The sequence below is a fragment of the Podarcis muralis genome, chromosome 10, assembly GCF_964188315.1.
Source record: "Podarcis muralis chromosome 10, rPodMur119.hap1.1, whole genome shotgun sequence".
Taxonomy (NCBI): Eukaryota; Metazoa; Chordata; class Lepidosauria; order Squamata; family Lacertidae; genus Podarcis; species Podarcis muralis.
In genome coordinates this window covers 75,236,236-75,248,319 of record NC_135664.1, presented here as the reverse complement: position 1 = coordinate 75,248,319, position 12,084 = coordinate 75,236,236, and the positions used below count along the sequence as shown (strand labels likewise).

The following is a 12,084-nucleotide window of genomic DNA, read 5'->3' as shown; positions in this document are numbered from 1 at the left end:
GGAGCGGGGAAGCAAACCCGGTTCCCCAGATTACGAGACTACCACTCTTAACCACTACATCACACTGGCTCTTCAACATCAACCTCGTTGGACTGGTCATGTTGTGTGGATGCCTGATGATTGTCTGCCGAAGCAACTACTCTATTCCGAACTTAAAAATGGAAAGCGTAATGCTGGTGGTCAACAAAAGAGGTTTAAAGACTCTCTCAAGGCAAATATTTAAAAAATGTAGTATAAACATCGACAACTGGGGAACACTGGTCTGCGAGTGCTCCAGTTGGAGAACAGCCTTTGCCAAAGGTGTCGTGGGCTTTGAAGACACTCGAACTCAGGACGCAAGGGAGAAATGTCTAAGAGGAAGGCACGCTTGGCAAATCCACACCGGGATCAACTCCCACCCGGGAACCAACGTCCCCACTGTGGAAGGACGTGTGGATCCAGAATTGGCCTCCACAGTCACTTGCGGACTCCCTGTTAAAACCGTGTTTGTGGAAGACAATCTTACTTGGCTGCGAGGGATGGCCAAAGAAGACGACTTAGAAGAGCTAGAACAGGATGTGACTAAATACCCGTTACTGGAAGCCACGCGAGAGAGCTCTTGTGCTCAGGTTCTGTTTGCAGATTTCCCCCAGGTGCCTGGTTGGCCACTGTGAGAACAGGAAGCTGGGCTGATCTAGCAAGCTCCTCTTCAGTTCTTAGGCCTTACCAGAAGCAGCACCCTCTGACCTACTGTATTTTTCGCTCTATAAGACTCACTTTTTCCCTCCTAAAAAGTAAGGGGAAATGTGTGTGCGTCTTATGGAGCAAGCGCAGGTTGCACAGCTATCCCAGAAGCCAGAACAGCAAGAGGGATCCTTGCTTTTGCTGCACAGCGAACCCTCTTGCTGTTCTGGCTTCTGAGATTCAGAATCTTTTTTTTCTTAGTTTCCTCCTCAAAAACTAGGTGCATCTTATGGTCCGATGTGTCTTATTGAGCGAAAAATACGGTACGTGGTGGGGGGCACAGGGGCAGAACAAGCACATCCACAACAGAGGACAAGCTGCGTTCATGAAACAGAGACTTCTTGGATACAGCAAGCCTGAGGTGGCAAGGTCAAGTCCCACAGCAGCCCCACGCTCGCGCCCCATTGTACTCACCTGTGGCTGAAAACCAGGCCGTGAACTCCTGCAGTTTGCTGGGCAGCCTCCTCTTCCGCTTGGTGCCAGGCAGGTTCTCCAGGGCATGTGGCACCGTGAACGGCTTGCCTAAAGAGAGAGAAACGGAAGGGGCTGCCCTCCTACATCGGGTCATGGGGGCAGAAACAGAGGCCCTCCCAGTCCCATCAAAAAACCCCAGCAGTCATTTTTAATTGAAAATAAGTGGCATTGGCAACAAGGTTAATAAGAATATGCAAAAATGGATTGATAATGCATGAAAACATATAGCTATAATATGTTAAGATATAGAGTTAAGATAAATGAAAGAGGGTAAGGATTTGCTGAATTGATTATGTAAATGGGAACACAAAAAGGGGAGGTGTGAGGAGGTCAAGGAAACAAGCAAATGAGCTTAAAGATATTAAAAAATGGATTTGTTTTTTAATTTTTTCTTATCTATTTGTTCTTTGTATTTTCTTTTTTTCTATGTATTTTTTGTATTTTTATTTTTATTTTCTTCCTCTTCTTTGTTTTCTTTTTATTCTGTAAATCTGTTTTTTGTAAAACACTAATAAATATCTTATAAAAAAAACAAAAAAACCCCAGCAGTCAACAGCCAAGACTCCCCTCTTACTGTTACGTTTCACACTTTATAGGCTTCTAACACAGGCTTCCTCAACCTCAGCCCTCCAGTTTTTGGACTACAGCTCCCATGATCCCTAGCTGGCAGGACCAGTGATCAGGGATGATGGGAATGGTAGTCTCAAAACATCTGGAGGGCTGAGGTTGAGGAAGCCTGTTCTAACACCTTCCCGGTTTTCCCTCCCTTCCCAGTATCTGTTGCGTCCCACAAAGGGACCAAGAAAACGGCCAAAGGCTGACACGTGTCACCAGCGTTCAAAATTTGCCAGGCACATTTTGCACCCAGCTGTTGGCCTTTGGGACCAAGTGAAGATGCCCAGAGGCCAGGATGGTGCCTGACGTCTCCACCTTCTGGAAGTGTATGCCTGGGGATCCTTGGCTCTGGACTGTTTTCACACACTAATACCACATCTTCTCAAATGCTATCCGTTATATTTTATCTGCACAATCAGAACAAATTTCAGGAACCAAAAAGTCATGTTGAAAAATGGACTTTCGAGCTGTCTGGCCCCCAAATGGCAATGAGGCATTCTGTTTTGGCAACGGTAACTCTGGTTTAAGGAGCCATTTGGAGCATACAGTGGTGCCTTGGTTTGCAAACGCCTTGGGAGTCTAATGTTCTGGCTCCTGAACGATCGAAAACCAGAAGTGATAGTTCTGGTTTTCAAACATTCTTTGGTACCCAAACATACGGCGCAACTTCTGCGGCTTCCGATTGGCTGAAGGAGCTTCCTGCAGCCAATCGGAAGCCGTGCCTTGGTTCCCAAACGTTTTGGAAGTCGAATAGACTTCCGGAACGGATTCAATTCGACTTCCAAGGTGCCAATGTATATCTGAGTTTCTAACACTTCCTGCCACAAATGGTAGACTCTCCTTCATTGAAGGCTTTTAAGCAGCAGTTAGATGGCCGTCTGTCAGGGATTCTGGAGTTGCGACTCCTGCATTGCAGGGGGTCAGACTAGAAGACCCCTGGGTTCCTCCCAACTCAATGATTCTATGGAATACATTTTCTTAAGAAAACCTCAGGGGGCAAATCTCTACTCACAGCCCATACAGGGTCTAACTGATGGTTTTTCGGGAGGTGGGTTACCAGGGAGGGTTCTGCAGCAGCCAGCTAGCCAGGGTGGATAAAAATCAATGATTTTAAAATAAATAAATAAATAAATAAAATCACATTTTTTTAAAAAATAAATAAATTTAACTTGGATTTTTAAAATAAAATGCTTTTGGTAGAAAAATCTTTCTAAAGATAGTTTACTGTTTAAGTTACATTATAGTCCAAAGGCTATAATCAGGAAATAAGGATTTGTTTTAAGTTTTTCATGTGTGTTAAAACTCAGCATAAGTTTTATTTTAAAAAATTGTTTAACCACATCAGCTAACAAACATGGATACATATGCTACAATGTTACTGTTTTGGTTAAATAAACTGTTTAAATTGTTATTAAGGAAATGATTATTTTTCTCCTTCCAATAAGCAGAAAAGTTGTCCAAATATAAACAATAATTTCATAATTATCTGTCCATGTGTTTCCAGTAGTATAACCAAATCAGTAATTTTTGATATAACTGTAAAAACTACTCTGAAAACTTATTATTCCAAAAATGAAACCTTCAGCTGGTTCTTAATATTAAGATGATACTAGCAAGAATAAGACTTTCTGTAAAAAAAAATAATGAATGATTTACCATATTTTTTGCTCTATAAGACTCACTTTTTCCCTCCTAAAAAGTAAGGGGAAATGTGTGTGCGTCTTATGGAGCGAATGCAGGCTGTGCAGCTATCCCAGAAGCCAGAACAGCAAGAGGGATTGCTGCTTTCATTGTGCAGTGATCCCTCTTGCTCTTCTGGCTTCTGAGATGCAGAATATTTATTTTTCTTGTTTTCCTCCTCCAAAACTAGGTGCGTCTTGTGGTCTGGTGCGTCTTATAGAGCGAAAAATACGATAAATCAAGTCTTACTGACTAGTGATTTAAAGCGTGATTTAAATCAAATCCAGCCTGCAGCCAGCCAACCCACGCAGCCTCCCTCCCTCTCTCCAGATACCTTTCCTCAGGGGTTTATCATCAGAGGAGCTGAAGGGGTCAAGGCTGCGCCAGGGGTCCAGCATCTCCTGGAAGAGAAACAGAGGCACAGAAACTCCAGCGGGTGCAGAATGCCGCGGCAAGGCTCCTTACGGAGTCCTTCCCACGGGATCACATTCATCCAGTGCTTTACCAACTGCACTGGCCCCCAGTGGAGTACAGGGTCAGATTTAAGGTGTTGGGTTTGACCTTTCAAGCCCTTCACGGCCTAGGACCCTCATACCTACGGGACCGCCTCTCCTGGTATGCCCCTGAGAGGAACTTAAGGTCCACAAATGACAACATTTTGGAGGTCCCAGGTTGCAAGGAGGTTAGATAGGTCTCAACTAGGGCCAGGGCCTTTTCAGTACTGGCCCCGACTTGGTGGAACGCTCTGTCACAAGAGACCAGGGCCCTGTGGGACTTGACACCTTTCCGCAGGGCCTGCAAGACGGAGCTGTTCCGCCTGGCCTTTGGTTTCGACTCTGTCTGACCCTTATGTTTCCCTCCCCTTATGGTCTTGGGCTACTTTTAAAATGAGGCTGCATTTTAAATTGCATTTTAACCTGTATTTTAAATTGGTTCCCCCCCTATTATGTTTTTACTGTAATTTTATTGGTGTTAGCCGTCCTGAGCCCGGCTCTGGCCAAAGTGGCATCATAGCACTCGTAATGTTTGTGCAATGCCGGCAGGCGCAAAACAAGCCCATGTTCCGATTTCCTCTGGCACATGCAGGATATTGGACAAATTTTCAACGTACGAGAGAACCCAGCTAAAAAGACATCTGAAGGCAGCGCTTTTTAGGGAAGCTTTTAAAGTTTGATGCATTACTGTATTTTAATATTTTGTTGGAAGCCGCCCAGAGTGGCTGGGGAAGCCCAGCCAGATGGGCGGGGTATAAATAATAAATAATAATAATAATAATAATAATAATAATAATAATAATAATAATTGCTGAGGGCTTTGCGCAAAGACAGCCCTCTGCCCAAGTTTGTTAACAACAACAACAACAACAACAATAATAATAATAATTTATTACTTATTCCCCACCCATCTGGCTGAGTTTCCCCAGCCACTCTGGGCGGCTCCCAATCAAGTATTAAAAACAATACAGCGTTAAATATTAAAAACTTCCCTAATTGCTTATATTACTGCATTTCCATCCCCCCTTGTCTCTAAGCAGCTCAAGGCAGCACACAGGGTTTCCCCCATTTTATCCTGACAACAACCCTGTGAGGTAGTCTGGCCTGAGAGTCAGCGACCGGCCCAAGGTCACCCACACGGGGACTAGAACTCTGGTCCCCCAGGCCGTAGGCGAACGCTGTAGCCACAACCCCACAGTGGCTCTCATGACGCACGGCTGGGGCATTTCGTTCCCCTGACCTTGACGCAGGCATCCAGGGCAGGGTCTCTCTCCCGCAGCATGTAGCCTTTCCTCTGAGGGATGCTCTAGAAGGCAGAAGAACAAGTCCGTTAAGGGTTTGTCACCACGCCTAGGCAGCCTCCCGCTCTCCTCCTCCTCCCCTCCTCCTGCCAAATACCATCTGATGCTCAACATGGACCTCCTCCTCCCGAGCTGGCGAGCCATCCAGGACGTCTTCGGGAAGCGCTGGCAGGAAGTTGTCGCAGTCGTCGTTATCGTCACACATGGGCGCTGCTGCACCTGCTTCAGGGAGAACGGAAGAGGAGGGAGGTGATCTTCCGGCCCTGCAAAACAGCAGCGGCCGTGGAATGGGCTGCACTCTTGCCGCGAAGCTCCCTATACCGACTGCTTTCCTTGGGAAAGGAAGTTAAACGGTGGAACTCCCTCCCCCATGACGGCCAACAACTTGGATGGCTTCAAAAATGGATTGGAGAAATTCATGGAGGGGGAGAGGGCTATGGGTGGCTTAGGACCCTCGTACCTACGGGCCTGCCTCTCCTGGTCTGCCGTGCAGAGGACCTTAAAGTCCATGGATAATCATAGGTTAGAGGTCCCGGGCCCCAAGGAAGTCTGACTATCCTCCACCAGGGCCAGTAGCCTTCTCAGTAGTGGCTCCGACCTGGTGGAATGCTCTGTCCCATTAAACCAGAGCCCTGCAGGATTTCACTTCCTTCTGCAGGGACTGTAAGACAGAGCTACTCTGTCTGGCTTTCAATTTGAACTTAGCCTGATCTTTTATTCCCCTTCCTTCCCTCCCCCTCGCCTTTTTATGAAGATTACCTGCTCTGGGATTCTACAGCTAATTCTCCCCTGGTCTCCTCGCTGGCCCAAGTAGGACTAATTTAGCCAGCTAGCCCTGGATGGATTTCCCCCCTAAATTGATTTTTTATTTTATTGTTATTCACATTTTATACTCTATTTTATGCTGTTTTTTTGTTGCATTAATTGTTTTAAATTTGTTGTTAGCCGCCTTGAGCCTGGTTTTTTGAACCGGGAAGGGTGGGGTATAAATAAAAAGTTATTATTATTATTAGCCATTTATGGCTATGCTCTGCCCTCACAACCAGAGGCAGCGATGCTTCTGAATTCCAGTTGACGGAAGGCACAGGAGGGGAGAGGACTCTTGCGCTTCGGTTCTGCTTCCAGGTTCCCTTGGGGGCCCCCGGTTTGCCACTGTGAGAACAGGATGCTGAACAAGGTCATTGGCCTGACCAGCAGGTGCTGGAGAAAATAATAATTTCATAAAACTGCATTTCGATTGTTTCGTTTTGAGTCTATGGCCTAGCTAAACTGAAAAGGCCTGTAGCTGCTTTTAGGTACCTATGAAAGAGTAAACTGTTAGAATCCATCGTGGCCCTTGTATATGCATGAAAAGAGAATCAGCTAGGCATGGCAATTGCAATCAATCTTCAATTGTTTTGTAAACAGATGAAAGGGGACATTGGAAGACTTAACGAACAGAAAAATCAGTCAAAGTCGTAATGAGGAAAGACAGCAGAAAATGGTTATACGTAATCACATGATATTATGATGAGGGCTGATCTGAAGAGCCAAACGGTTTAGATCGGTTCAGGATGATGACTTTGGGTTGCAACTAATAAGATTGCTGTGATTCTTTGAATGGGGAAAGGAAATGGCGTCTGTAATCTGGAAGTGTACAAAAAACATGGCTCTGGATGCGGAACCCTGCAGCCTCCTCCTTATTTCTGAGGCTGTCCCTTTGAGCATTTATTTTTCAATGAAGGCCTCTCGCTTGGAGCATGCATCTTTTTCTTTTGGGTTTCTGGGAGGGATAGCTCCAGTCTAGTAACCTCTTTTTAAGCGTCTCCAATACGGGCTCTTATTTTTCAGATGCCCTCAGTCGCCTGCAGAAAGCCAGGCGCAACTCCCCTCCCCTTTATAATCACACTTTCATCCAGGGACGTCGGATAACTTACAAAAAATTCAGTCGCAAGTCTAACAATAACCTGCATCAAAATCATCCTCCTATTAGTTATGCCTAACAGTATACAGTGGTACCTCGCAAGACGAATGCCTCGCAAGACGGAAAACTCGCTAGACGAAAGGGTTTTTTGTTTTTTGAGCTGCTTCGCAAGACAATTTTCCCTATGGGCTTGCTTCGCAAGACGGAAACGTCTTGCAAGTTTGTTTCCTTTTTCTTAAAACCGTTAATACAGTTGCAACTTGACTTCGAGGAGCAACTCATAGCACGCGGTGTGGTAGCCTTTTTTGAGGTTTTTGAAGACTGGTGATTTTTGAAGCTTTTCCAAAACTTTTCCGAAACCGTGCTTCGCAAGACGAAAAAATCGCAAGACGAAAAAACTCGCGGAACGAATTAATTTCGTCTTGCGAAGCACCACTGTATACTTTTGTCCCTACTCATTTATCCTAACTTCCCCCCCCCTTCCTCCCTCCCCTTTGATCCCTCCCCCCCAAAAATTGTTTTCTCTTCTAACCATGTGCACAGATTATTCATTCTAATTTGGATGCTTGGGTTGGCTTCCCCCCCATGCTATCCAATTCCTATAACTTGTCCATTTATTCAAAATCTTTTGACATTTGTCTTGCCAGGCGCAACTCACCGCTTTCTTCGGAGAAGTTCAGCGCAGCGACAGGCGTCCGGAACCCGCAGACGTCCATGGGCGTGGAGCCTGCTGGAAGAAGGCCCTGCACACCTATAGGGGAAGGAGAGGGGACTGAGAGGGCCACCCTAGAGCATGGCAGCAACACCCCCCTAACGACCCCAAAGCATGTGGCCCCTTCTTACGCTCTTAACATCCCCCCTCCAAGGGAGCAAGAGGGGAGAGAGAAGCACCGTGCGACGGCCCCTACCTATAGAGCCGACCCCCCGGTCCCAGTTCCTGTCCTGTATCGGCGAGAGCCCCACCAGCTCCAGCCTGCCGGTGATTTGAGGAGTGCAGATGTTCATGTGAAAATCCTTCCGGCTCGCCAACTTCTCCCCCTTCTGGCTGCAAGGAAACACAGTGACCCCTTCAGTCTGTAGGCCAGCCCTGTTAGAATTCCTGCTCCACGTTTGCAGTCATGGGATTGTTGTCTTTCACATGACGGTATATGTTTTGACTCCACAGAGTGGGAAGTGATGGAGACAGGATGTTTGTGTTACTGTGTTCCGTGAAGTGGGACTATTGTTCTTTCTTCTTTCTCTAGAGAGAGAGGGAGCCATGTTGCAGTACTCCGTGTGTGTTTATATGTAAATAAAGCCGATTAGCCAAAATGCTGAGTTGCTGAGCTCTGTTACACAACTTGCACAAACTCTGTGGATCCCTAAGTGTGCCGATGTCTGTGGGCATCGGTCGCTGTGATGTTCGGGCTGAAGAAAGATTGTGAAGCTCCCGAACGATTGACCAGGAGGGAGGGAACATGCCAGTCGGGCAGGTGTCTCTACCAGGATCCTACTCGTGTGTAGGCTGAACTCCTGACAAGCCCTAGCGAGCTGGGCAGCATGAGAAGGCACGCCTCCCCCAGAGCGCATTGAGAATCCCCTCTGACTAGGAAAATTAAAGGTTGGGGCGAGGGATCCTTACCTGAAGAGGGGATTGTTCGTCTTTTCTGCGTCATCTGGTGGAACCAGGGCCATTGGAGTCAAGGGGACAATGTCATTCACCTGGAAAGATAAGGAAGCGAGTTCCAACGTGTCTAGGGAGAGGGGCGGTGGGGGTCGTCCTCTGGGGCAGGAGGGGTGCTGAGCACCTATGGCCTCCTGGAGACTCAGCCATCTCAGGCTAGAGAGCGGTTGAGCTTCCCTTCAGCCGAGTGCTCCTCTTCAGCTGTTGGCAGTGCCCTATTTTTCTAGCTGGGAGTTGTGGCAAAGGGATCATAGGAAGACAGGAAGCAGCCTTGCGTTGTGCTAGATAATTGGGACCCATCTAGTGCAGTTTTGCTCACACTGGCTGGAAGCAGCAATACAGTGGGTACCTTGGTTCTCAAACGGCTTAGTACTCAAACAGCGAAAACACAGAAGTGTTCCGGTTTTTGAACGCTTTTCGGAAGCCCAATGTCCGATGCGGCTGTCGGCTATTGTTTCCGGGGCACCTGCACCAATCAGAAGCTGCGCCTTGGTTTTTGAACATTTCGGAAGTCAAACGGAGTTCCGGAACAGATTAAGTTTGGCGCTTCTGTTTTTGCTATTTCTTTTGCATTTTTGTTTTTGAGGCTTTTTCAGTTAATTTATTTTTGTGACTGCGTGGAGCCCAGTTCAGCTACTGATTGATAGATTGTGTGACTGCGGAAATCCAAACAACGATCATCATCAGTGCAGGTAAGAAAAAAATAATTTTAATTTTCATCATCTAGAATACTGTCTTATTTATTTTATAGTAGAAAACATTGATTATTGCTTTCATTTTATGGATCAATGGTCTCGTTAGTAAAATTCATGTTAAACTGCTGTTTTAGGGGTCGTTTCAAAAAATCTGAAACGGATTAATCTGTTTTGCATTACCTTCTATGGGAAAGTGTATCTTGGTTTTGCAACGCTTTGGTTTTGGAACGGACTTCTGGAATGGATTGAGAACCAAGGTACCACTGTACAGAGTTTCAGAATCTTACCCCGCCCTACTAGCAAAATAGATGCTCTACTGCTTTTTTAAATAACCTTTTCCATTAAAAGTTTTCAACATAGAGTACAATAAAAGCAAAATAGAGTGGGAAGATAGACATGGAAGAGCATAAAAAAGAAAAGGAATAAAATGAAGAAAGTATAAAACCCTCTATCCCTAAGTTATATCTTTACCCTTAATCCACATAAAAGAGATGTTCTGCTATTGAGCCACAGCCCTTCTCGTGTATCTAGAACAGTGGAGGGTGGGGGAAGAACATGCAGCACTGCTGGAGACCTTCCAGGAAAGGGGAAATTGGATGGGTCCGCTTGCTGATTAAAGGAGGCATAAACAAGCAGGGCTTTCTGGCTTAGGGGAACAGGAGTGTGACAGAAAGACGACAGAGCTGGACTTGGAATGTTGAAAGCACAAGAACGTAGGAAGAATGCAGTTTCCAAAAGCGGCTGACCCGACGTCTTGTGCCAACCACGAAGCAACAGTTCTCAGTATGGAACTCACAGCAATGTGATATTTCAATGGCCACAAACATCTATGAGCAAGGGACTTGGAAGGGAAGGCTGTAGGCCATGCCTTGCATGCAACAGGTCCTCCTTGCATCTACAGCATCCCCAAGCAAGGCCGGGAATGTTCCTGGTCTGAACTCTGGAGGATCACTATCTGTCAGCGTAGACAAAAACTCTCTTAAATGCACCCAAGGCCTGACTCAGAATAAGCCAGCTTCCCATTGCTTCCGTTTCATCACCTTGGCTGGGAGCCCTGGAAGATCTGCTCCCTGCCCTGCATCTGGCCTGGGAGGGTGGGGCCCGGACTGACTCCAGCTACAAAAAGTCAATGCTGCTGAAGAGGCCAGAGACCATCTTGGCTGCCTCTTGGAGCAGACCCAGGTCATCGAATCTGAGCTTCCACAGCTGCCCCTGGCCATGAACCGCAATTGGCAGAACTGGTGGCGACAGCAGCAGTTACGCTCTATAATATTTTATCCTCTTGATAACCATGCCGTTTGAAATGTGCACTTAGTATTTGACCTTTTTTTAGTAATGTTTTCTTTTGAAATGAATTCAAGGCAATTATTTCTTTAACTTTGCTGTGCTCAAGGTGCATTCTGCAATTGGCCTTCTTTGCAACACTTTACTTTGAAACCTTTTAAGATAATATTATAATTTCCTGTTAATTACTTTGCTTTGGATATCTACATCTGACTTTCTTCAGTAATGTTTTGTTCTGGATTGTTTTATCTGATGTTTGAATGTGTGGTAAATAGCTTTGAGATTTCTTCCTCAAAGCTGGCTTTAAGAGGGGATGTTGAGATAGATGGAGTTGTTTTCAGCCTCTCCCTCTCTTAATTAATAATTATATCTTCCAATACCAAAACCACAGTTCCCCATGTTAAACTTAGATGTGTTATGACACACACCGCGCTACTTGTGGCCGAATTCACAATTTCAGCAGTGGGGCAGAGGAGGGGGGGGGTCAAACTTGTATGAAGCTCAACATACCCCCCTTGAATTCCTGACCCCTCCCATTCCATTCATCTTCAGACATCAAAAATGGGAACAGTAGAGGCTACTCACACTATGTCTCTGGTTTTCCCTCATGTCATTGTTTGCTCTGCTGGTATCGTGGATGTCGTCCAAAGAGAGGAACTACAGAGAAACAGAGAAACTCTATCAATGGCGCACACTGCCTAGGCAAGCAAGGAGCGGGAAGGCAGAAGAAGAAAAGGGAGCCTGCCCAAAGCTACATACTAAATTGCTTGGAGCCATGGCTGCCATTTAAAAATAAAGATAAAAATCTCGCCTGCCCCATCCCTACGCCTCAAGGCAGGCTACAATTTTGAAGTGACATTAAGTGTATCTAGGCAACATAAAAAGATATATGCACCTGACAAAGTAGACTTTCATCTATATAACCTTGTAAATATTATTATTATTATTAATAACCTGCCCTTCCCGGTTCAAAAACCGGGCTCAGGGAAGCTAAAAACAAATTTAAAACACTTAATTGTAAAAGCAGCATAAAATACAGTATAAAAACATTTAGAAATCAGTTTAGGGGAAATAAGCATTAGATAATCACCAGGGCTAGCTGGCTAAATTGGTCCTACTTGGGCCAGCGAGGAGGCCAGGGGAGAATTAGCTGTGGGGTCTCAGAGCAGGTGATCTTCATAAAAAGGGGAGGGGGAGGGAAGGAAGGAAGGGGAATAAAAGATCAGGCTAAGTTCAAGTTGAAAGCCAGGAG

At 45.8% G+C, this 12,084-nt stretch overlaps 1 protein-coding gene across 4 annotated transcripts in view; it reads right to left on the bottom strand.

The window, feature by feature from the left end:
• NCAPH2 (non-SMC condensin II complex subunit H2) overlaps nt 1-12,084 on the bottom strand; it is a 32,682-nt gene that overhangs the window by 13,996 nt on the left and 6,602 nt on the right. For 3 of the 4 annotated variants that reach the window (XM_077935528.1, XM_077935529.1, XM_077935530.1), the window contains exons 6-13: nt 11,418-11,489; nt 8,812-8,891; nt 8,099-8,235; nt 7,849-7,941; nt 5,385-5,509; nt 5,227-5,292; nt 3,827-3,893; nt 1,138-1,245 (exon numbers count right to left, since the gene is read on the bottom strand). In XM_077935528.1, the coding sequence (XP_077791654.1) occupies nt 1,138-1,245; nt 3,827-3,893; nt 5,227-5,292; nt 5,385-5,509; nt 7,849-7,941; nt 8,099-8,235; nt 8,812-8,891; nt 11,418-11,489 (748 nt within the window). The remainder of the gene's footprint in view (nt 1-1,137; nt 1,246-3,826; nt 3,894-5,226; nt 5,293-5,384; nt 5,510-7,848; nt 7,942-8,098; nt 8,236-8,811; nt 8,892-11,417; nt 11,490-12,084) is intronic. The other variant, XM_077935531.1, reaches the window with a different exon arrangement.